At 43.0% G+C, this 25,412-nt stretch overlaps 3 protein-coding genes across 3 annotated transcripts; all 3 read right to left on the bottom strand.

Moving 5' to 3' along the window:
• Positions 1 to 1,701: 1,701 nt before the first annotated feature.
• Positions 1,702 to 5,560, bottom strand: LOC120668690 (eukaryotic initiation factor 4A-3-like). The gene is made up of 5 exons (XM_039948441.1): positions 5,379 to 5,560; positions 4,146 to 4,218; positions 3,958 to 4,064; positions 3,436 to 3,866; positions 1,702 to 2,774 (listed from the first exon to the last, which is right to left on the bottom strand). Exons 2-5 carry the CDS (start codon positions 4,214 to 4,216, stop codon positions 2,139 to 2,141), a joined length of 1,245 nt encoding a protein of 414 aa, XP_039804375.1. The 5' UTR covers positions 4,217 to 4,218; positions 5,379 to 5,560; the 3' UTR covers positions 1,702 to 2,138.
• A 941-nt stretch (positions 5,561 to 6,501) lies between these two features.
• Positions 6,502 to 14,020, bottom strand: LOC120668692 (UDP-sugar pyrophosphorylase-like). The gene is made up of 17 exons (XM_039948444.1): positions 13,528 to 14,020; positions 12,518 to 12,622; positions 12,106 to 12,222; positions 11,710 to 11,850; positions 10,935 to 11,034; positions 10,529 to 10,656; positions 10,342 to 10,413; positions 10,158 to 10,222; positions 9,977 to 10,037; positions 9,555 to 9,672; positions 9,287 to 9,411; positions 8,824 to 8,900; positions 8,587 to 8,692; positions 7,902 to 7,961; positions 7,478 to 7,558; positions 7,123 to 7,362; positions 6,502 to 7,005 (listed from the first exon to the last, which is right to left on the bottom strand). The coding sequence occupies exons 1-17, from the start codon at positions 13,639 to 13,641 to the stop codon at positions 6,838 to 6,840; spliced, it is 1,878 nt and encodes a 625-aa protein (XP_039804378.1). The 5' UTR covers positions 13,642 to 14,020; the 3' UTR covers positions 6,502 to 6,837.
• A 1,739-nt stretch (positions 14,021 to 15,759) lies between these two features.
• On the bottom strand, positions 15,760 to 23,902 carry LOC120668691. The gene is made up of 19 exons (XM_039948443.1): positions 23,683 to 23,902; positions 22,202 to 22,346; positions 21,879 to 22,106; positions 21,653 to 21,739; positions 21,470 to 21,559; positions 21,270 to 21,396; positions 21,026 to 21,126; positions 20,766 to 20,934; positions 20,550 to 20,671; positions 19,625 to 19,753; positions 19,411 to 19,509; positions 19,247 to 19,304; positions 19,094 to 19,169; positions 18,856 to 18,982; positions 18,618 to 18,775; positions 18,094 to 18,166; positions 17,812 to 18,006; positions 17,466 to 17,559; positions 15,760 to 16,840 (listed from the first exon to the last, which is right to left on the bottom strand). The coding sequence occupies exons 2-19, from the start codon at positions 22,274 to 22,276 to the stop codon at positions 16,020 to 16,022; spliced, it is 2,829 nt and encodes a 942-aa protein (XP_039804377.1). The 5' UTR covers positions 22,277 to 22,346; positions 23,683 to 23,902; the 3' UTR covers positions 15,760 to 16,019.
• Positions 23,903 to 25,412: the final 1,510 nt, after the last annotated feature.

Genomic DNA, 25,412 nt, shown 5'->3' on the forward strand with positions numbered 1-25,412 from the left:
TCTGGAGTTCACGACCGGCCGGCCGTGATCTTGACGGTCGATCCAATGAACGAATTGTAGCTTGCAGGGCCAGTATCAGCTGGCCAAAACTACAAGAGACAATTGTACACCTGTCTTTCTCATCCACAAGCAAAACAAACAAAGAAAGAAAGAAAACAGATCCAGAAGGCGCGTCATCCCACAGGAATTCAGAAGGAAATGAATCGTTGGTGGAAGGATCGAAAAAGGAGAGATGCATAACGACGATGGGCCAGCCAGCTTTCACTTGCTTGGCTCGGCCCACGCCAGTGCGGAAGAAGCAGTTTTTGATTAATAGTTAGGGCAAGGGCAATATTGCTGTGTTGATACCAAATAAAGTAGCAATAGTTATTGCCTAGTACACAATATATACTTCCTGTCCCAAAATAACTGTAGTTTTAGGAGTTAGGTACGGAAATTAAGGAGAGTTAAAAAAAAGTACAGAGTGCAAATAAAACAAGCAGAGATAGATGAGAGAGATAGAGTTGTATTGGAAAGCGAGAACTACATTTATTTTGGAACAAATTTTGAATCTTAAAATTACATTTATTTTGGGACGGAGGGAGTACATCTTAAGATAGGTCCCACCATATAGTAACACCAAGGGTTTCTTCTGGTGGTGGCGCGAGTGGAGAGGAGAGAAAGGATATGATGGGTAGAAGCGAGAGATTAAATGATTTTTTATTTTCGTGGTCCATCTTAAGCTTGAAATGAATTCTAAGAGATTCTTTCTCATGGTACTACTTCAATGGTTATGGTCACAGCACTGATTGCTTAATGTCACTTTTTTTGCACACATTAGAGCTGCCCTTACGGGGTATGGGCTCTCCAGATAACAATACGTATATACTCCCTCTATTTTTTTTAATAGTCCTATTTTCAAAACTCAAACATTCACAAATGATAGTACTATTTGTTATTGATAAGGACCATAGCAATAAATAGCACCAGTAACAAAAAGTTTCTAACAAAGATATTGGAGGACTAGCAAGAAGCCTTGTGTTACACTAATTAGATGATATAAGTAAGGTTGTTTTTCTTTGGTCTTTACCACGATGAGCACATACATATCAGTGTCAACTTAAACAGATTTTATAGTTCTTCAATCACACATTCAAATCAAAATTTAATTATACTATTATATTTATTTAACAAGAACTTCAAAACAAGATCGTACGTGAGTTTATTTTGCTCAAGTATTGAAGTTACTATTTCAAAAAAAATACTTCCACGTATGCCCTTGGACGAACAGTTCCTCCACTTCTCTCACCGTGACCTCACCCTTCTCCGCATCTCCGGCTTCTCCACGCTGCACACATCGGCCCCCACGAATGAGAAAGTAACCTTTACTTTTCTTAATAAAGGCACTGATCAGAAAACAAAAAATATTTTTTCTAAAAGTCGGATGAATTTTTATTTTAAGAAAATTAAGAGAGGACTCCAAATGTAGAAGCCTCTCCATTTGGATTTTACCACATATTTATATCCATACAGCAGCTCAGGATCACGCTGTCGTGCTCTTTTTTAACGCTAGCGTGTATGTGCCAACCGGAAGTTAACTGGTGCTCCTCTCGAACCAACTTCCCATCCCTTCACTCTCAGAACACAACTCGGTGGCCATTCACAATGCAAGAACATATCAGCTGGCTTCATAGCATTGGGCATCAAAAGCAGACATGCACATTTAGAGTAAACAGATTTTACTCGGAACAAAGACAAAAGTGCTGCAGGCTGATTGCAGGATACATGCAGTTATGGCAGAATATAAGTCAAGGATGACACAAATAATACCATCATAGGGTCATACATAGTTTTAAACAAAAGACTAAATCGAAAAAGACTCCAGCAGCGTCTCCCTCTCCATACTAATGACCACCCCCCCCCCCCCCCCCCCCCCCCCCCCCCCACAGCAGCACATACCACAAGGCCTAGGCAGCTACAAAAATTACCAAAACATGGCATAAGGAAAAATCACAAATTGTCCATGAGACCATGACCACGACTAGAAACGCCACCGACCATATCACCCCCTCCCCACATGTGGCAATATTTCAACAAAAACAAGCCTTATCAGGTCCCCCTTACCGAATTTTTTGTTTTGCTGTTTTTCATCAACTTGATCACAGAAGGTCAGCAACATTGGCAGGCAGCTCCTCAATCAGCACATTGTAGAACCTCTGGATGTCAAACAGCATCCGCTCGTCGTCACGAGTGACAAAGTTGATGGCAACACCCTTCCTACCGAAACGACCACTACGACCAATGCGATGCAGGTAGTTCTCTGGCTGGGTAGGGAGATCGTAGTTGATGACCAGGGACACCTGCTGAACATCAATACCACGGGCAAGCAGGTCGGTGGTGATGAGCACACGGGATGAACCAGACCGGAACTCCCTCATGATGATGTCCCTAGTGTTCTGGTCCATATCACCATGAGTGGCAGAAACAGTATGGTCCCTGCTCCTCATCTTGTCAGTGAGCCAGTCCACCTTGCGGCGGGTGTTGACGAAGATGACACTCTGGGTGATGGCCAGGGTCTCATACAGATCACATAGTGTGTCCAGTTTCCAATCTTCCTTCTCCACATTCACATAGAACTGCTTGATACCCTCAAGGGTGAGCTCATCTCTCTTGACGAGGATTCTCACAGGCTTGTTCATGAACTTGCGGGTAATCTCAAGAGCCTCAGGGGGCATGGTAGCAGAGAAGACTCCAACCTGAATCTTTGCTGGGAGAAGCTGGAAGATGTCATAAATCTGCATTTAACAAAAGACAGGATACCACACCATGATTTAGTGATTTTTGGATGAGACATAAATCAAGAAAGAAAATTAAGACACATTGTTTCAGTTTCAGTTAGAAGATCATAATCCTTTCAAAAAAAAAAAGTTAGAAGATCATAATCAGCACAAGGGAATAAATATTTTTTATGCAACTGAGTTTGCACACGATTAGCCAACTGATGAAGCAGACCTTGTATAGCTTAGAACATCCAAAATAGTACTACCATTGCGATTGTATAGCAAACTACACACAGTCAAAAGTAGCACACTAAATTTTGGCATCAATGAATATGGAAAAAATACTTCTTCCGTTTGCTATTTAGCTGGAATTATCTGGGTTGAACCAACTAATTGGATAATTGATATTTAGCTTGTGTTAGAAGAGGTTTAGCTGCACATTAGCTGATTCCGTTTGCCTCCACCATAGCTAGAATTAGCTAACTACCAATTAGCTGGTGGATCCAAACAGGCCCTAAGCAAATCAGTCATTAAAGATTGCCATGCATGCTTTAAGATAACAGAAAGTATAGACAACCACAACCAAAATACAGCACATCATTGTAAAAACCTAGCAAAGAATACAACAAAATCAAGAATTGCAGAAGAAAGACATAGAGCAGAGCAAAGAGTTTACCTGATCCTTGAAACCACGAGAAAGCATCTCATCTGCTTCATCCAGGACAAACATCTTGATGTGATCAGGTCGGAGAGACTGCCTACGCAACATGTCAAACACACGACCAGGTGTCCCAACAACAACATGCACACCACTAGCAAGAATCCTTTGGTCCTCACGGACAGAGGTTCCTCCAACACATGCATGAACTTTCACACCAAGGTAGTCACCAAGCGCACGCATGACCTTCTCAATTTGCTGAGCAAGCTCACGGGTGGGGGCAAGGACTAAGGCCTGGCATTCAACCAGGCCGTAGTCAAGCTGCTGCAAGATCCCAGAACAGAAAGTTGCTGTCTTTCCTGTACCTGACTGTGCTTGCTGAATGACATCAAGGCCCTTGCAGAAAGGCACAATTCCTCTCTGCTGAATAGCAGAAGGCTTCTCAAAACCTACACAAACAAACAATGGCCTTGTAAGAGGAAAACCACTTGGGTTAGGGTAAACTGTAAACAACATAAAATAAAGCAGACCACATCCTACCATAAGCATAAATGCCTCTCAAAAGATTCTCTTGGAGGCCCATGTCATCAAAACTCTCAAACACTTCATCATAGGAAGTGAAGAATTCCTCAGTCTCACCAGTGCTCCTGGTAACATACAGAGGTAAGACTGGCAAGCACATCACAGATGATAAAACATAAGGTTAAAAAAAACTCCAAAGCACTTACAGCAGCTCCTGCATTTTAGAATCGTAGTGCTTAGCATCAAACTGGGAACCCTCAGGTGCCATTCCCGACATGACTGTAGAAAACAAAATGGCATGTTAGACACTAAAAGTACAGTACATGTGAACAATATGCAAGTGAATACAAAAATTGATGGAACATAATGAACCACAGTATAAAGCTTTTAAAAACTTTCCGAAAATCTATAGCAAAAACATGTCTTTTTAACATGGTACAATACAAGTGATGTCCTGAAATTCAGAACAGAATCAACATGAAAACAGCTGTACTCTAGAAAAGAGTAGGCATTAAGGGCCTGCTTGGTTGGATGCCAAAACGTGGGCATGCCAAAACGTGGTCATGCCAATCTTTTTACCAAAACAGATGTTTCCGGCTTGCCCAAATTTTGGCTGGGCAGATTCTGGTACCCAATCAATCCGGATATAAACAGAGAAGACACCCAAGCTTCAAAAATTCAGATAAAATGAATGCTCAACTGGTCCTGCAGATTATAAAGAATCTAAACAGAACCATGCTAAGTCAACTGATGCTTTATCTAAACATTCATAACAGCAGATATCAATGTAACTGCATGGAAATAGCCCAACAAATCGAAAGACACAGGATCAAAGTGCAGAAAATATTTGAACAATGAGTCGCCCATGTCTAATACATGGCACAAGGCTATATGTTACTCTACCCTGTAACGACCCATGCCACTTCATCCTCCCTTCCGCAGAAAGTCTACATAATACAATCTCATCAACCATATAGGCTATACAGCATTCCACTAGCCCAAACAGCTTGAAACCAATAACACGGGGTAGTACAAGTCGCTACAGTACCACATATAGCAGTAAGAAAGCTACCTAGAGCTCTCTAGAATGGACAAGCGGACTTTTTTTTGAGCCGCAGCTAAAAATTTACGTCTTGGCACCTGAAACTCATTACGTTCACAAAAAACTAAATCCTAATTAACAGAGCAATCTATCGAGCTGAAAGCCGCGCATCAGACAAAGGCAAAAGCTAGTACTTCCACCGGCAAAACTAGCTCTGAATCCAGAACCGCTAAAAGCACTAAACTTTCCACCGAATCGTCGCAGATCCAAGGGTAGAACCGCCAGATCGGCCCATACCCGTTCGGAAAGCGCCACCTCACCAGATCGGCGAGGCGCAGCACGAAAACAAGCGAGACAAACGGAAGTAAGCGTGGGAGATCTTGGAGGAGGCGACCACCTGAAGCGCGGAGGAGGAGTAGCAGATCGAGCCGGGGGTGCTTGGTGCGCTGCGGTGAACCCGAGATCGGAGCCTCGGATTCGGCGGCGGAGATGAGGGACGGCGCGGCGCAGGAGAGAGAAAAACGAGGGTTTGGGGGCGGCGGCGAGAGGCGGCTTTTAAGGGTCTACGTGAGGAGGCGTGCTGCGCTGGGACTCGGATGCCACCCGGGTAGGGTTTCTGCCCCTCCGTGGGCCGTTCATGGGCTCTCCAGGGCCTGGGCCCGAGTCGATCCAGGGCAGGACTCTCTTGTTCTGTTCTTCTTATTCTTTTTTTCTATTTCTGGATTCTTTTGTTAAACAGGCTGTAATCGAACTGGGGTGACATGATTTTGTTCCCAAACAGGCTGTCGGAAGACAATGCCGTTTTTCCTCCCATATGGTTGCATAGTCAGATTATGTGCACCGCACATCCTAAAAAAGAAATTGATTTCTTTAAAGAATTTTGAGTTTTGAGATGTGGATGCACATAATTTAGATACAGTTGTAGTGGAGATAGGCTAAAATATACGTTAATGGATATTTTTATATCACCAAATTATACAACAAAAAGAATTTTTTTGATTCGGCTGAAAGATATTCTTCATATAGACTTTGCTTATTTGTAACACGACGGCTGCCTGGGCTTGAAGATTGAAAAGATAAGTACTTTAAGCAACTCCAAATCTAGAACGGAAAAGCCATATGGTTCGGAGACTTTCCCTAATAACCTTTTATAGAGGATAATGGCTGGCCCAGATTGAGTCTCTTTTGCCCTAAAAAAAGGATTGAGTCTCTTTCGACCACGGCATCTCATCACCTGCACCAGTCACCACAGATTCCTTTCCACATGGAAAGGACGACATGTGTTCACTCACCATGCAACGGGCAACTAAAAGAGCAAAAGTAGATCACTGAAAACGTTGCAAAAGATTCATGGCGACACAGCCATCAGACTCAGAAGGCTCATCAGATGCTCTTTTTTCTCTCACGAATAATCGCATTAATAACAAATGCTGGAGCACTAGGATATGCACTAACACCCTGCCATACCATACGTGCCAAAAAAAAAAAGGTGCAATACATTATACATAACACAAAAAACATTTTGCCCGCACGTACTTTTTGATTCAGCACCAAGTTTTGATTCACTATAAATTATTGCAGCAACATCGGATCAAATATAAATATTCAACTTTGATTACACAAAAGTGGGAAAAAGGTTTGGCTATAAACGAGGGTACTATACAAGTACAAATATACATTAAGAATGATGACTGATTGGTGAAGCACATTGCACCTTATTAGTACTTGCCAAGGACAAGAACACTTTCAGGTCATTGGTAATGGCCTCCTAAAATCTGGGAGGCAATCGTGACGTGAACTATTTCCAGTGGTTGGAACCTGGTCAGGTCGATCAAGCAATCAAGGGAATGCTTTGTTCATGCACTCAAGGAATACTTTCCTGGTTCCGTGTAGTTCACCTCTAGCTGTTCAACCTTCTCAAACTTAAATCCACGGATCCTGATCTTCTCCTTCTCTGAGATGTCCTTGTAGTCGACGTGCTGGATAGCCCAGCCTTTATTTTGTACATGACCGGTAATTTTAACCTGCAAACAGACGTGGACGCATGGTATTTAGATTTAAAGTATGAGCAAAATATTTCATTGATAATGTAATAACGAAACTGAGGTACTCCAGATCTCTGAGATAACTGTGCTAAATACCTCAGCTTCATCAACAGCGTTGATAATAAGAGTGCCGTCCAATGAAAGGCCTTCAAGGAAGATGTTCCGACCATTGATGGCCAAAGCTGACCTCTGAGAAATGGAAGAGTCCCCACGCACTTTCTCCTTGACATTCTTGAAGGTAAGACCCCACCGTGGACTCCAGGTTATGCGTGGCCAAACCTCTACCTCTTGCCCGTTGAAGGTGTCCACTACAGGGTCAGCTATCTGGGCACCAGCCTGGAAAGAGGGAGCAAAAGGAGCTCGTTGAGCTGGAGCACAAACAACTTGAGAACTAGCCCATGGCCATTGGCTAGCGTGCCCCCTCACCAAAGGAATATGCTAATGACATCACCTTTTTCAAAATAAGGCTGTTCGCCCTGTAAATTGCCATCTCTCCCGAGGTTGCACTATGATAAGGATTGCCTTTTGGAACCTGCAAGAAGGCATATCAAATTATATAATTTATAAACATAAACACCACATGCATACAAGATGGTGGGAAAAGATAACTGCTTTAAAGCAAGAGAAGCATGAACAAGACTGATGCGTAGTCCCAGTTTACCACAACATCAGATGCACAAACAAATATAGACGGATTAGGCTGAGGTGAACCGATGACCTACAATTAAAACTAACATTTACAATAGGAAATACAAACTTAATTGTTATAACAGACCCAGTTCAGATTAAGCACCCTTAGTTCACCACCAATTGTACAAAAAAAGCATCAACGTTGAATAAAAAACAGTCATACTAGAAAGAGTTCAAAATCATACTTTAGCTGCATCTTCAGGATTATTCTTCACAGGAGCATAAGCAAGCCATGTATCCATCACCTAGCATTCAAGTAAAACAAGGCAGAAAAAGAGTAAAACAGTTAAGGGATGAACCATGAAAATCATATGCAGCAAAAGTTCTAAACAACAGTTAATAACATGAATTGCTAATGGTCTTACAGGCAACATAACACATGTAAGGAACATTATGTCTAGATTCAAAATTAGTAATGTTGTTCCTACAGAAACAAAAGTAACATTTGATTACCACCACTCTCCTGAGATTAGGGTGTTTCCCCTTTTTCCCTGAAAGGCAGAGTGACACTTACAATTCCTAACAGAGCACTGAAAACAGATTGCCTTTTCAAGAGTGTATGTTATGTGAAGATAAGTGGATAACTACTCCCAATATAAGTTTTCATTTTCTAATTAATTATTCACTGAAGAGTGGAGGCACTACAAAGAATCTAGAAAATTCCAAATGCTGTTTTATATAGCTCAAACACATGAGAGTACATTGGTAATGCAGCAAGATTAGGGGACCTTGGCTACATCAAGTAGAAGAAAACCAAGAGTGGGAAAGGAGGGCACTTTTTATTCAAAATACTTATCCACATGGTACAACTGATAGAACTGCTTAGCTCACTCATGCTCAAGGCTCAACAGATGATCAGCTGCCTCTTACCGTGAATCCAACTTTTGCTGAAGGAGGCAGTGTCTTTGGATAGTCTTGCATCATGCATTCTAGACGAGTGGAAGATTTAAATGCCGTCTTGGTCGAATCAGTATACCTATAAATTGGGGTTAAACAAAGGACTGATATTCACATCGAAAACTTATACACAAAATCAAGATAGAAACAAACTTGGAACATTATCACTGTAAATTGAAGTAACTAGGACTGAGTTGTCAGATGAATTACTTGGGATTTACAAATTCAGAAATGGCGCCATGTGTTTTTTTGAGCTCCTCAATGTATGGTCCAAGCTCCAGTATCAGCTAGAAAAGTTCAGTAGTTTTCTTATTACAAGAATAAATGCATTTTTCTTAACACAAATGACAAAGTTGACAGAGTTTTGCTCAGTTTTAAAAGTATAAAGAAAATGACCAAAAACAGTTACAAATTATAATGCACTTAATGTGACATTGAAGACAATAGCATCCACATTAACTCATATATTGGTGTTAGCATTGCATGCACTTGCACATTATAAGAAAGGACAATCATTAATAGACAGCTCGCCATCATCCAAAGGGGAGATGTAATAAGACAAGCCATCCTAAGAAGTAAGAACCATGTTCATGGTTTTGGCAAAAGTCGAAGGATCTTTTGAAGTGTCCAAACTCATGAACATTAAATTATCCTTTTGGAACATATAGTTTACCTGGTTAATATTTCCAGGATATGGAGAATACCCTGTTTCACAATTTGCATCTCCATCAGGATATCCAGTTGCACGAAGGAGTGGATCAAGCTGATTGTATTCTACATTGATGACCATTGTTCTACCTGTGCACAATAATAGAGTTATGACAAGTTGACAAAACAAATCAATTAGATGCAATTAACCAATTGAAATGGCAGTATATAAGAGTTGAGAAATGACTATTTAAATCCTTCTGATTACAAAGAATACTTTTCTTGAAACCTACCATCAACGTGAGTAAGTTTGGTAATTCCTCCAATTGCTTCCTTTGCCTTCCTAGGAACTGCAAGAGAATTTACGTTGTAACCCTTAGTGGCACTGACACCTAATGCTGATGGTATTGCCTACAAAATAATAAAAAAAGATCATGTCACTTCTCTGTAACCAAAGGTCCCAGTCTCATGGAAGCAGTTGGATCTTTATTAGAGGTTTTTAACTGTCCTTGGAAAAAATACTAAGAGGCCGCACAATTTACAAATGGGAGGACAGGGAGGTACACATTATTTGGTACTAGGTACTAAATTTGTACCTAGATACCAGATTCATTTTATGATTTCAATACCTCTCGGTACACTTTGAAGTATGCTAAAAAAGGCTCTATCTTTTAACAGTAAAATTGTAGCACAGCATTGAGGCCAGTGTACAAACATTGAAAAGCAGTCCATTTGTATCCTGGAAAAAGAGAACCCACTTCCGCCCTTCACTTTTCCTATCAAAAGAATACACATCATCATCTCATTAAATTATTTCATCATATATTAACTGCTAATTTCTTCTAATAGGAAAAATAAATGACCCCAGCAGTGAATTCTTGAATCAATAAGCATACCATTGCTCAAGCAAGCCACTTGAATAAAGAAGAGAATGAACATCTCCATGCCCATGTGGCTTTGTCTGTCAAGTCACAAAACTGAGAGTAAGAAATGTGGACAGACACTCAGTAGACGCAGAAGCAATATGGCTATGTATGTTTTAAATACAATGTTATTGATCCTTGTATGGAAATTTTCAACCTGAATTTTGTACTTGTCATTTGGGTCTAATGCAAGCCTTGCATCATTGTCAGTTAGACACGCTACTTTTTCCTGAAAGGAAAATGAACATGTACAGTCAACACCAAAAGTAACTGCTTGTGCTCTGCATATATAGAACGAAGCTCTCCTAATAAGCACATGAAAAGAATAGGAAAATAGAAAGAACCTGCTTTAGTATTTTCACTTGAGATGGTTCCATTCCAAAATAGGAGTTCGACTCCAAAAGCTGGATGGTTAGCGCATTTGTATCATCAGAAGTCATAATAACAAATGGAATCTGTGTATGACACCCGTCTGCATGGCAACAAATAGCGCCAATCAGATAAAACTCCCGAGTATTCTCTGAGTCTGACCATGTATCATGTGTAAATAATGAACTAGAAAACTAATTCAAGTGATTGCCAGATGCCTTGTACAGAAAGGGAATAAGTAAAATAATGAAAACAAGAAATGTCTATTGATAAGATCAAAATTGAATTCATAAAGAATACGGACTTATAAAAATGATAGGAAACACACAGGAAATATTGGTCAGTCATTAGTCCATTACAGATATACTGTAGAGTACATACCATCAACCATTTTGCAGCTGGCCTCTTGTAAAGACAGAATAGACTCTATATAATGTTGAAGGAAACATTTTCCAGTAATTGTTTCCCTGGGGAGTGCTACCTGATCAAATAAATACATGATGAAATTATACCCGTATAATTTCAGAAACTTGGTTGGAATCAGCACTCGAACGAAGAGAAACGAAGACGAAGAACATCGTGAGTGAATAACTATCTCTTGACAGAACTTAGTTGTCCAAAATGAGACATATGGCAATTAGATGCTAATTATAACTAAACTTTCGAGGCAAAAGATAAATGGTGCTTGAATACTCTTAATCCTATTTTGAAATAATAGAGTTAGTGTTTTGAACAAGGAGATGATAATAATTGACCACCTGCTGTTCATTAAGCTTTCTAACAATTAATTCCAAAAGAATGTTTCTATTTTCTCTGTAGGATTGGGCAGGCCACCAGGTGCCGCTTGTGGCTGAAGTAAGGAGCTGTCTTGTTTTTAAATGGAAAAAATGGCCCATTGTTCTAAAAAAATTATGCGCAGGATGATGTGCTATGCACTATCAGCAAGAGAAAATTTCAAGCCAAAAAACAAAAAAGAAAGCAGGGGTACACAACACCAAAACAGTACTGCAACTAAAGCATCTAGTTTGAGTTCCAATCAATGTGTGGTAGCTACTATGCTACTTCATAACTTAGCTGTATTGACAGTGAATCCAGTCTGCATGTTGTTCTTTCCCATGGTCAGATGTTAGCAAGCTATTAGCAGCTCAGCGCATACCTTAATTCCTTTATAGCCAAGTCTTTCACCAAGCCCTCCAGCTACAAGAACAAATGCAGCACTCCGTGCTTCTTTTACCCCAGCTGCTTCCAGTGAAACAAAATTGTCATAGCCAAAGGTCAATACCTCCCCTGAAGGAACCTGAAGTGTGGTACAGAAAAAAAATATTAACTGTGACACCAAGAAAAGAAAAGTAAAGAGAGTAGGGAATACGTAAAACTATAGAGCATCCATTTATCCTGGGAACATTTGGATGTTGGGGTGAATTAAGTTATTCACTTTGAATGATTTAAAGTTTGTGATGCTCGATTTAACTGTTTCCAGAACAAAACCATGAAAACAAGAAATATTAGGGCCAAGTTAATCAGTCAGGAAACTGCATATAAGAAGACTTACAGAAGGAGTAAAACCATCATATGGATTTTTGCCTGCCTTTGAATCTGCCAAAAGTTTTTTGGCATTCTGGATGTACGATACCAGCCCTCCAGGATAGCTTGAATTAAGTCGACGAACCTACGATACGATAATGAAAATTTTAGAATAAAGAGGAAAAGAACTTTGTACGTTTTTGAAAAAAAGATAGTGCTACATGCAGATGTACAAATATGATGCACGGAAAGGTAAGAAGACACCGTAATTTAACTATGCTGCTGGAAAAAAAATCATGGGTGAATGTGATATTTCACAACTCTCCCCAGATACTAGACATAATGTGTTTTTTTTACTGGATCAATAAGCATCGAACAATTTTGTGGTGGCTATTTATGAAATATAAGTGATGCTACATGTCCTCTATATGAATACATACCTGATCAAAGAAGCTTTTTTTCTTGTCATTATCAACACCTGGTTCTGGCCAGTGTTCAAACAGGTGCATCTGCCCCTCATTCAACAGCATTTTTGCAAGTTCAACCTAGAATCGCCAGGCAATAAGCATTATTTTTTTTTGAAAAAAAGCAATAATCATTATACAAGGAGAAAACTAAAACATGATGCTTAAATCCATTCGGATCAAATTAACAGTCTGCTGCACCGCATTGAAAAGTACATTTGGGTGTACTTTATTCTGAAATAATGGTGCATAATTATTCAGCCAAACCCAGGTCCTGTAGGTACTATCGTGATTATTGATGGGACCAAGTTCGATTGCACATCAGTTGAGGACCACTTTGCTGGACATGTGAAAGGTGCAGTAGAACTAAAAATTTTCACTGTAAGGTACATGATAACAAAAATGCTGATCAAAACTGAGACCGAACATAAGAATCTACCAATTTTTTCAAATTTTTAGTAGCATTTTGACGCCAGAAATTTAATGCTCGAGAATGGTATGATTAAGCATCCAAAGGGACAGTCACACTGTGGGCATGTGGAAGGAGAAGAGGGTGGTTAAACATACTAGCGCCACTATTTAGGAAGCAGCCACCACTGTCATGAAAAACTCAGGAACTCTATTTTCCCTTTTTCGAACACCCACCCTAAAGGACTTTTTTTTGCTGTATTAAGAACAAACTCGTAAATTGCAACATCGGGTGGGTCAACTCGCCCCCACCGGCCACCGCCACCACGTGAGGGGACTGAAAACCGCCGCGATTCGAGGTAGTTGGCCGTACCGGCATTCAACCATCTGACGCCACACCTAAACTCCGACGTCTTAATCAAAACAAGTAACAGGACAAATCAGAGCAAGTGTGATTTTTTGAACTACACAGAAGCAACACACTCGATTAATTTGAACCCGCGGCGTGAGATCAGCACGGTTGGAGCGCCGCATCTGAGCACGAGCAAATCAACAGCAGAAGAGCACCAGGCGCTCACCTCGTCGGGCGCGAGCAGGTGCAGGTTCCGACGCAGCGGTGGGCACGCGGCCGCCCACTCGCCGTCGGCGCCGGAGATCCCGAGCGCCGCGACCCCGGAGGCGCCCGAAGCCATCGCGCGACGACGACGACGACGAGGAGGAGGACTGGAGAAGGAAGACGGGACGACCGCGTCGGTGTCAGTTGCGTCGGCGGGTCACGGGGCGGGCAAACCGCTCTCTCTCTCCCTCCTCTGCGTTGGGGGCGGGGGCGGTGGCGGTGGTGGGGTTCGTCGGCTTTCGAAGGATCGCGCGGCTGCCAACGAGACGGCTGGAATTGAAGTGGGCCAATCAGTTATCAATCATCGATAGCCCATAGGCCGGACGGTGGGGAGGGAAGGAAACGAAAAAGGAAACTGTTAAATGATGGCACCCGCGTGTACTCCGACGGTTGGAGTCTTGGAGAGACTTTAGGGTAAATAAGGCTATCTGCAATGGTACCTTCTAAATTTTATCCTCCAAAGTAATATATTCAGTACCCTGTAAATTTTGACCCTATAAATTTCACCCTCAATTGCAATGGTGCCCTATAATTTGATCCTCCAACGTTGCCGCCGCCGCCCGGGGCCTCGCCCTGCACCTGCGCTCGCCCACGTCCTCGTCCTCGGCTCGTCGCCGTGCACCTTCGCTCCCCTGCACTGCAGCACGTGGCTGCTGCCCCGCCGAGCCGCCTCCAACATCGACGTGCCGGGCCGCCGCCTCGCCGAAAGCCGGACGGCCCCTCCTCCCCAACGCCAGTGGCCACGCCCCCTCCTCTTCCTCGCCAGCGACCGCACCCTCGCTCCTCCCCAAATCGGCGGCCGTGCCCTCGCTCCTCCCCAAATCGGCGGCAGCTTGCCGGGGCGTCCCACATCGGCGGCAGCTCGATCTGGAGGAGGAGGAGGAGGCGGCACGACGTGGATGGAACAGGTCGCCGGGGAGATCCAGGAACGCGGCAGCGGCGCTCCCGTGAGCGGCGTCCTCCTGCGATGGCGTCCACGTTCCCCTCCCTGGCGCCCCTGGCTACCGCGGCCGCGATCCAGGATGGGATCCGGAGCGCGTCGAGCGGCGCGCCGCGCTCGGCGTGGAGCCGGAGGCAGCAACCCACCGTGGCCGCGGCCCGCACCGGCGACTGTCGGCGGGCGAAGTCCCGGTCGGTGAAGTCGAGAACCGGGGAGTCGGCGAGCGCGCGGATCCACTGGGTAGAGGACTTGGGGGAGGCAGCGACGGCGAGGGGGAAGTGGCGAGGAGGGAGAGGCGGCGACGGCGATAGGGAGGTGGCGACGAGGGGGAGACGGCGACGGCCAGAAGGAGGCAGCGACGAGGGGGAGGTAGCGGAGAAGGACTCCCCGAAATTTAGGGGAGGAGACGGCGTCCCTAGACTTTGGAGGATGAGATCCCGGCTGCCGCTGTGGATGATTTTTGGAGAGAAAACCGGTACTGTAGCGGATCAGGGTGGTTTAGGGGCCACCGTTGCAAATAGTATAAGACACTGATGACTGGATCGGAGGGTCAACAAGGCCGGGAGGTCAGCGGCGTTGGCCGCTGGGCGCTGGCGCACGACCGCACGCAGGGGTAGCCGGGTCGCCCGTCGCCAGCAGGGGCGCAAGGCCGCCGTCGGCCGTCGTTTCGGCCGTCGCCGGCAGGGGCGCGGCGCAGGGCAGGGGGGCCGTCGCAGACCTAGAAGCTTGCTTGCGGCGGCTGGGTCCTGGGTCTGTGGAGAGCTTGCTTGCAGCGGCTGGAGTCTGGATCGATCGGCTAGGCTAGTCTCCGTTACTGGGCTGGGCTTTTTCTTTTCTTTTCTTTTTTGTCCTGGGCTGCTGATAATTCGAGTGGTTCGGGTACCGGGGGTCGGTAACCGAATTATCCGATATAAATTCGGATTTCTGAACATTCTACCGAAATCGAAATCGGAAAATTCAGGTTCGGGTATTTAGTGTTCGGGTTCGGATAATTTGGGTTCGGGGTTCGAGTTCGGAAAATTATACCCAGGACTAGTCTCCGTGACGGCTCCCGGCAGTCAGTCCACCGGTGCCGTTCACCGTCATCCAACGGCCGGCGTTCGCATGGACCAACAACACGGCCTGCTAAGCGTAAAAAAGCAGCGGGCAGCCACCGCCGTCTTCTGCTCAAGCGCCGCGCCGTGGCCATCTGATTCCGGAAACTGGTACAAGTACAATCCCAACTCTAGCACGTAAAGTGTGCACTTCAACACGAAAACAATTCTGTAGTTCATCATACCAGCTTGCTATTTACTTTGAGCGTAAAATTTACGCAGTAGATTCTGCCGAAGAAAACAGTCAGCGCAGTTTTTTACATGCCACATCAAAATCAAAATGGCATGCGTGTGTATAATATATACCGTGAAATTCTGCATTTTTTCCTGTTTCCTATTCCCTGTCTTGTTTCACAACAGAAGCAACCGAAGTGGTAAGTCCACAATCACATCAGCTTTGCTTTGTCGTCGCCATCATCGTCATCTCTGTTGCTGAGGTTGTGCAAGGTTAAGCACCATGTCAGGCCCCTTCTCCCCTGATACTGAGAACTCGTCAGGCACAGGCAGACCCAGCTCCTCCAAGATGAACCGGACAATGCCGCGTGTAACGCTTCCTAACGACATCTTGTTCACCATCACCGCGATGGCGAAGTTGTTCTCCACATCACAAAACCCGGTGGATCCACCCATCCCAGAGTGCCCGAAGCACCTCAGCGTGCCGCTGGGGTTGTTGTACCTCCTAAACCCGAGCCCAAACTTGCCATTTGGGTGTACCATGCTCTCATATTCGCCGACGCCCATGAACGCATCGAGGATCTTGTCACTGCTGAAGATCCTGCTGCCGCTTCCTGCCGCTGCTGCCTCGTCGTCGACATCACTGGTGCGTAGCTGGCTGTATCCATTCTTGTCGGTGTTGCTCCCATCTTTAAGATTTCCTGTGCAACTGACACCCTTATTTCCAGCGCCTTTTTTCTTCTTGACTGGAGCGGTAGGGAACTTGGGGGTATGCACATGGCTGCCAAGGGGCGGCTTGGAGTTGGCAGAGTGTAGTGGAGGAATAGAACCACCAGTTGCAAGTGCTGCGTAGTATCGTGCAAGCGCTCGAGCAGAGCAGTGGCCATTAGCAGCAGGAATAATGGCCCGGCGAACATTTAGCGTGTTGAACAGAACCGGTACACCGGACGCCATTTGTGCAACATTGTTCAGCAATTCTTGTGGAACATCTGGCCCTGCCCTGATTCCTGATAGCTTCTGAAGTTCCTCAGTGTCAACTGTCAGCGCAGCCAGACGAGACTCAACACCTGAGAAGGAACAGAATGCAATGAACATTAGACAGAGGGTATCTAGAGCAGTAAAAATATGATTAACTTATGATTCTCATTAATCCAATCAAATCATAGTAGGCATATCTAAAAGAGCAGGTATTCCCTCCAAAGAGTTTGAAAGACAGAGAAAAATAGTAACCTTTTAAGCAAATTGCCAATACAAGCATCTAGCATTATGTAACTGATATGAAAAGATACAGACAACGGGTACTTCGGAAAATGACTGATGGACTAGTGGTCCTGGAGCATAAGGCATAATAATGTGGCAGTTAAACCCAAAACTCAATTAATCAAATTTTATAAAATCAGTACCCCAATTTAGTGCCTTTACAAATGCAATCTGCACTCACAGCTTGACTGAGTATTTCCCCCATTGAACACACACCCCACCTCCACCCATAAACACTTATATCCAAGACATTGATGGTTCTTTTTCCTTACTCCTTAAGAACACAACGAAAATAAAGATATCAAGTGAAAAATTGATTTTTTATCACAAAATAATAAGCAGCAGATCAGATGCACAATGTTAAAAAAAAAAAATTGGATAGAGTTCTTGTAAACAATTTAAGCCTTGATTCCTAGGAGATCTGCAACATACCTGGTGGAATCCCAATATATAGCTCCCCCTCAATGTGAAGAGGGCGAACAATAGCCTCTTCTAGAACCTCCTGAAACTTCTTCCCGGACGCATGCTATTATTGTCAAATAACAGCATCAGGATTCATGAAAAAATCAGTCAGAGCATTATATTGGCTTATAAACCCCCATAATTAAGCTATTGGATCAAAAAAAATAATTAGATGGGGGTTTACATTTAAATTTAGCTAACCCTAAACCAGATTACAGATTAGTATGAGCCACATAACATCTGTTTACGCAACTGACAAAGTTCAATCTCATATAAAAACAAGGCTCAATTTACGTTATAGCAGGAAGAAATATACCTCTATGACTCCCCCACACAACCAACCAAAGGATAGGTAATGGTAAATTTGTGCTGAACCAGGTTCAGTCTCAGGTGTACACTTGGCAAGCTGGTTTAGTGTCTCTTCCCAGTCGCATACCAACAAAGGATCATTCTTGACCACATCTCCCAGTGCATTGTGCAAACCGGATGTATGATTTAGAAGATGATGCACCTTTATTAAGAAATAGCAAATGAGGTAGTCTATTAGCCAAGAAATGCCATGTCTGATCAAATAACAGACGCATGGAAGTTCTTGTACCTTTATTAGCTCCTTTCTATTAGTTCCAAAGTTTGGCCATATGTTGGCCACTGTTTCCTCGTACTTCAACTTCCTGAAAAATTGGAGTATGATGTCACAAAATAGCTTGAGCAACTCCAACTTGTTGAGTAAATGTCTGATGCACAGTTAAAGTTCTTAACATCCATTTTGGCAACTGTATATGACACTCAACAAACAGATGGGTTAGAAATGCTTATTTGACCATTTTAAAAAATTCCAGGTGGACCATTATCATTATGACTTCAGTATGCAAGAGTACAATTTTCCATCTAAGCATACAAAGATGGAGTATCCTTGTTTTAACCAATTGAGATAGTAGAAACTGTGAAATACTACAATGCTTCAGTTCACACAAACAAAAACAATTTGCAAGTAGGTGCTATTATAAATATGAGAAACAATTTGTATGCATGGCAATTATATGATATAGTGTAAATCAATGCCAGGATAAGATATTTGCACTGCAAAGTTGAAAGGGACCTGGTATTGAATTAATCACTCACCCTTTGTTTACAAGCCAATGCACCATCCCAGCAGTGATACCCTTAGTCACTGAGAAAACAGGAAAGAGAGAATCAGGTTGAACAGGTCGTGGATCGTACTTCCCCAACATACCAGCAGCAGTATCTATTATGACCTTTCCATCTTTATATGCGCAGATCTGGGGAAGAAACAAATGTAAGGCACATAGTATTCGTAGAGAATTGATGTACATATAATTGAATCATAGGAGAGTCCTACCTGTATTCCTAAAATTTTGTCACTTCCCAACTCAAGCAGATAATTTCTCAGTTTAGACTCCAAATCAGAGTTAGCAGGTGAGTCATAAATCCACTGACTGTTTGGTATCTGCCCGTGCGTCAAACTCCTGATCAAAGTGAAGTCATAAATCAGCAATGAAATTAAGAAGAGAGAGATAATATTCTACCATAATGATGGCGCAACCATTGGCATGACTGCCAAATAAATAGCATCTCACCCTAGCAAAGTTGATTCAGCAAATGGCCTCATGATGTCTAGATAAACTATCCTAACATTAAGTGAAGCTGAAAGACCTGCATATTTTTACAAGAAAATTTCATTAAGATACTGGATATCACAGATGAATGAGCAAACCAAAACAAACCCATACCTCTGAGAAGATTCAAGACCCTCATAAATATTATTGCATCCCCAGGGAAAGCATCCACCTAAAAGCATGAAAACTTTCATGTGACACCCATCTATTGATTGAGGAATGTTTTTTTTTTGAGACCATTGATTGAGGAAAGTTGCAAACAGGGCATTCCTACTCACAGGATTAAAACGTTGAACCTCCTTCTTGTTCAATTTCATCTTTTCTTGAAGAGCTTTGACATTTCGCTCTCTTTGGTCATTCAGTGTCTTTATGTTTTCCTAATTCGTATAAATAACACAAATAAACTGTTACTACAAATATCCGAAGTTACTGATAAGGTAACCAAAAAGTAAATAAAATGATGCACAATGGACACGGTAGCCTTCAACCTACCTTTGCTTCATTTGCAGTAGTTGACTGGCGAAAGAATATTGTGGCAATATCCATAGCCTGCTGGGGCATGTCAACCCGCAGTTTAAGCCCCATCTCTGCAAATGCTGACAGCAGTGCCACATGATCTCCCTAAAAATTAGCATGTTCATCACAGATATGTAAATTACATACAATTTAACTACTGTATGAGAAGCTGGAAAATAACAAAATAAGTAACAAAAGCAGAATAAATTGAAGAATCCATGTTGTCAACTTTGATCATGAGATGTCGATACTTCAAAATACAAGTCAAGTGATCTCTTTATAACAACAAAAAAAAAACAGAACACAGGGAGAGACGTTCCATTGGCTTTCTATTAAGAGAGGGGTGCATCAAACTCTTTAGGAAGGTGCTCACATAGCATATAATGTTAATTAACATTTGAGCACCTGGGTTCAAGCCTGTGTGGGCGGCCTCTAAACTGGAGGCTCTTCAAACTGAGTTATTGCTTGGTTCTCAGTTGATCTCTTATAGCCTAGGGACATGTTAGTTAGTTTCTTGGTTGAGTTGTAAAAAGGGCGGGTTACAGGCCTTGATATCTGTAACACTTTGGGGTTCTTTACCCCCTTCTTCTTCTTAATATATTGATACACAGTTCTCCTACGCGTACGAGAAAAAAGACATGTAGCTCTTATAGCTTGGGGGCCATATCTCCCAAGTTCATTTTGTTTTCCTTATATGTCATTTTATACAAGTCTACCACATCATGAATGAGTAAAAGCAAAAGATACAGACATTGGTTTAAGAAACGATAAGAAAGTAAACAAGACAGGTGTATTTCAGTTCTAAATCTAAAACAAGAAAAGACTGCAGCTACTCCAAGGGAAATGTTGCATATTATACTATACTATCTGTGGATTACTCAGAAGATTGACGTTCACGAACCTCTGCGCATGACAAAAACATCTTAGCTAGTGCCTGCCTCATAGATTTTGATATGCACTTAGTGAGCCCAAAGTCAAGGAGAATTGGTTTATGTGGAGGTTCCTTGCTCACAAGAAAATTGCCTACAGAAAGAAAACGTCCATGCAAATATGAATTAATGTGCAAGGATACAACAGGAAAAGATGATAGAAACCTTCCCAAAACACATATGATTACCAGGGTGAGGGTCGCCGTTAAAGAAGCCATCAATGTATATTTGATGAGCATATGCACGAGTTATCTCTTCAACAAGTTTTTGCTTATCAACACCATATGCTTCCAATGAATCATTGTCATTTAAGCGAATCCCATCCATATATTCCAGAATTAGAACCTTGTCAGTTGACTGACACACAAAACAACAGTTCTTCAGATAATGGTAACTTGGTTTTCAAAAAATAATAAAAGAAACACAATACAGAAACTGAAAGAAAGACCTGAATAACTTCTGGAATCAGTACATCAACAGCACTGGAAATACTGCCACCCCCACAGTTAGTTCTTTCACTAAGATTCCTGGAGACGGTCCTAGTGTTCTCTACAATTGAAGAATTTGTACCATACATTATCAAGACGGCCTCTTCATGAGCCATAAGACTATGACTTCAAGGGAGGGAGGGGGAGAATATGGAAAATTGTCCAGAGAAGCGTATGGGTAAGAAACTGATCGAGGAGAATTACCTGCTTCATGGTTAAAATCAAGTTCTTTTGGTGCCTCCTTGCACCATTCATCAATCATTGGGTTAAAATCATACCGAGGTTCTGCCCACGCTATCCATTCAACCAGTGATTTTGCGTTCTTCAGATCCTGACCACCAATACAAAAATGTAACAGGCACCAGCTGTGCTACAGATACATACTTGCCAGATTAGAGATAAACCTCTAATATGATCTCTTTGATACCATCATGCTGAATTTTGACAACTACTTCTCTTCCATCTGCCAGAGTTGCTCGATGAACTTGTGCTATCTGTTACCATTCATGGAAGCTTCAAATGAGCATATTATGAAGTTATATCAGAAAACTAAAGTCAAAAGTTCACTTTGATACTACAGCACTTACTGAGGCAGTTGCAAGAGGGTCCAGGACAAAATCAGCAAAAAGATCACTCATGGGTTTTCCTAGTTCTTTCTCTATTGTTCCACGAACCTGCACAAGTGAGATAAGAAGCAGGATAAGTACTGGCTGCAATTTAGGTTGTTGTGAACACATGGAAAATGTTATATCAGGACCGGAGTACCGGACAAGAATTAACAATCTCCAATTATTCAAGGACAGGTATGCATACCTCTTCGAAAGGGCGTGGAGGAAGTGAATCCTGCAATTGCTTGAGGACATTTATGTAGGGTTCAGGAAGCACATCTGCTCTTGTGGACAAATACTGGCCCATTTTCACCCATAAACCTTCTAACTCTATCATCAGGTTGAGGACACGGCGAGCATTTCGCTCATGTGTTTTCGTCCACATAGCACTCTTTTTACTGGTGCTAACCCATTGAACTCTCTTCTGAACAGCCTGCTCGTGCATCAAGAAGATGTTAATCTGTTTCCACGAAATGGAAGAGGCTGGTCTATGGAATAACATCATTGAGAAAAGAAACAGAACCGCACCTTATAGTCAAAGTAGATAAGCAGTGCCATGGAGAAAACTTTGAGCCGTCTGGTTATGATGTTTCCCCATCCCATTATAAGTTGGCTGGTCAGGAGAAGTGGTAACAGAAATTCAGGCACACTCTAGGCTCCTAGCAAGCGGCTTCTGCAGTGAAATAAGTTCAACAAAGAGGATTCAAATTAGTAACATTAGACCTGCGCCTTCCATAGTGAAAATATGTATCATACAGTCAGCTCAACTGTTTTATGATTCTCAGGACAGTTGAGACAATGGCTTGACACGACAACCAAGTTTACATGCCAGCTTCCATTTATGTTAAATCAACTAAGGGTGGAGTAAAAATAAGCAAACAGCAAAAGCAAGGATTCCTCCACAACTAGTGCCTCTCGTTATCAGAGCAGTAATTCAGCGATATGAATTGTCACACACAACAATCAACTGAGAATGGAGTAAAGAAGGAAATCACAAAACTGTAACAGAAAAGGATTCGAGCCTCCCACGCTGCATGTCATGTTTAGTGGCATGCAAATGAGATGAGCAAGTAGTTTCCCAGACAACACACCCAGGAGTACAACAGATGCAGCTATGCAAAGGCGCAGCAGAAAAATATGCCGCATGACACATGGATAGCACAACTTGAAAACTTTGGTCTTGTCCTCACTCTGCAGAGTTTTCCACGTGCTACAACTTTTTTCCTGAGCAAGATTAGGACTTTCCCCATCATAATTCAACAAACATTATAACAATATGCAAATCACCGTGAGAATTTCCAACCACAAAAATAAGCAGAATTGTCAAACTTGAGGGCTACCGTGGCCCTCTAAAGAGACCAATATGGAACCATCAATCACGCGGTTTCCACAACCAACACAACGGAGCAAGAGAAGCTCACGCTCAAATTCCAAGCCGTTGAAGCAGGTGATAAAACACAAGAATAACATGATTCGAGCAACCCCATTTGCTGAGGCCTGAGCTGAGCAAGATTACAAGCCGCAAAAGGCGCAAGTTGGGGGGGGGGGGGGGGGGGGGTAAACCAAGCTCTTTCGCGTGAGCATAACCCCATGTGGATGCTAAAGCAGTAACCACCATGTATACATGAGCAATTTCCACTAGTGCTTTACTTGATCAAAGGCTCTAGTGCGCAAGAATTAAAGGGGATCTTTGTAACATCTAAAGCATTAGTGGAACACGAAACCCACTCCTCCAGGCGAGGCTTTACTTGATCAAAGCATTAAGACGCAATTTTTTTAGTCTGATCACATGGAACACGAACCCACTCCTCCAGGCGAGGCAGCTGGCATTCCCCGATAAAAATAAGTTGAGCCCAGAACCAGATTTAATCCAACACCGAAAGAGGGGGGATTGGCTCTTGGATTGGTCGCAAAACCGCGGAAAGTGCCAAAACCTCCCGAGGCCATACGCAGCCGAGATAGAGGTAGACCTCACCCAGAAATCCTCAAGACGGGGAAGAGATTGTTACCTCGATTCGCTTAGCTCGGAGAAGGCCTGGCGATCTCCGCCGGGCGCCTAGCCGCGCGATTCGAAATCGATTCCAACTGACGGATTCGCGAAAGAAGAAAAAGAAGAGAGGAGGATCAGTTACTTTCCAGCCCGTGGGGAACTTGTGAGGAGGACAGAAAAAAAAAAGTTTTTTCCCCTCCTCGTGGCCGCAGAGCTTCGCCGGAGCAAGAGAAGTGTGGGCGCTATTTATTCCGGGAGGCTTTTTTGCATCCAGGCCCCAGCATGACCCCGTTATTGCCGATTCGGTCATGGCAAGTCTGTCTTCGAATCCCGTTCCCTGTGCTGTGACGAGTGCGACTGTACGAGTCGATTCGCTGGTGCTATTTCCTCAGGTCGAAGCATCAGAACTGCTCACGCGAGTAGAGAACGCTTTGAATATAAAGGACACCCATGGCTTCGATCAGTCAAGAAAAAGCTTCGATTCGCCGGAGTCGATTCGCTGGTGCTATTTCCTCAGGTCGAAGCATCAGAACTGCTCACGCGAGTAGAGAACGCTTTGAATATAAAGGACACCCATGGCTTCGATCAGTCAAGAAAAAGCTTCGATTCGCCGGTGAGAATTGATGGTGACCTTGAGAGAGAGAGAGAGAGAGAGAGAGAGAGAGAGAATGGATGGTGACTGCATGCAAGAAGTTGAGGAAAAATTCAGTGGTAGGTGCTGATCATGGATGGCGTACTCTTTGCTGAACAAGAATTGAAGCTGAGCTAAGTCTGCACGTTGATACCGGCGATGCTACGTCTCTCTCTGATCGGAAACAGCAAGAGGCGTACCGGCAGGATCGAGCGAGTTTTGTTGCCTTGGAGCTTGGATTATGGTGATGCGTGCTTGGGAGCCAAGAAATTGACTTCTTTTTCCTCGTGCAGCTGTCGCGCATGACGATTAGTAGCAGTTAATTTCTTTTTTCAAACCCTGGCTAATAGCTAGTACTAGTAGATGCATAGAGGTTTCTTTGCAATAGCGGTCAATGTATTGTCAAAAGCTTCAAATAACATTATTATTATTATGACAACCATGTGTATGACTTGATATGACTAGTCTTTAGGTCCGTCAAGTACAAGGCGCATGAATGCAAAGTATGGTAAGTTTATCGATCTAAACGTACACTGGAGGTTCATGTACGGCAAAAACCAGTCTCAATGTATGGAGAGTTTCGTGACATTAAATTTGTTATTAATTTTACTAATATGACGAGAATTGAAGGAATAAGTTTTAGACCAATCTCATGGTAGGGTCATTACGGCGAGAAGGAATGAGTCTTAGTAACTATAACATGAAACTCTTCACTAAGACTGACCTTATGGAATATAAAAGTAGTTTTATCTTATGAAATTCATCTGCCATGGTTACTACTCCCTCCGTTCCAAATTGTAGGTCGTTTTGGTAAATCAAGATACATAATTTTTGTCTTGTATTTAGACATAGTGTTTATCTAGATGTATAACAAAAATTATGCATATAGATTTGCTAAAACGACCTACAATTTGGAACGGAGGGAGTAGCTTTTAATCTTGCTATAAAATTGTGCATTGAGACTTGTCTACGATGGTAAGACTTGTACATAGCTATAGGTGTGGGGTGTACCTCCTGACTGCATGCCAAGTTTTTTTCTCTATTCTATGGCTGTGCGTGTAATTTCGGAGAGGGTGGAGCGAGATAGAAGGTGCTGGGTGGCCTGGGCCGGTCGGGGT

This window comes from Panicum virgatum, chromosome 4N (assembly GCF_016808335.1).
Source record: "Panicum virgatum strain AP13 chromosome 4N, P.virgatum_v5, whole genome shotgun sequence".
In the NCBI taxonomy this organism is placed as follows: domain Eukaryota; kingdom Viridiplantae; phylum Streptophyta; class Magnoliopsida; order Poales; family Poaceae; genus Panicum; species Panicum virgatum.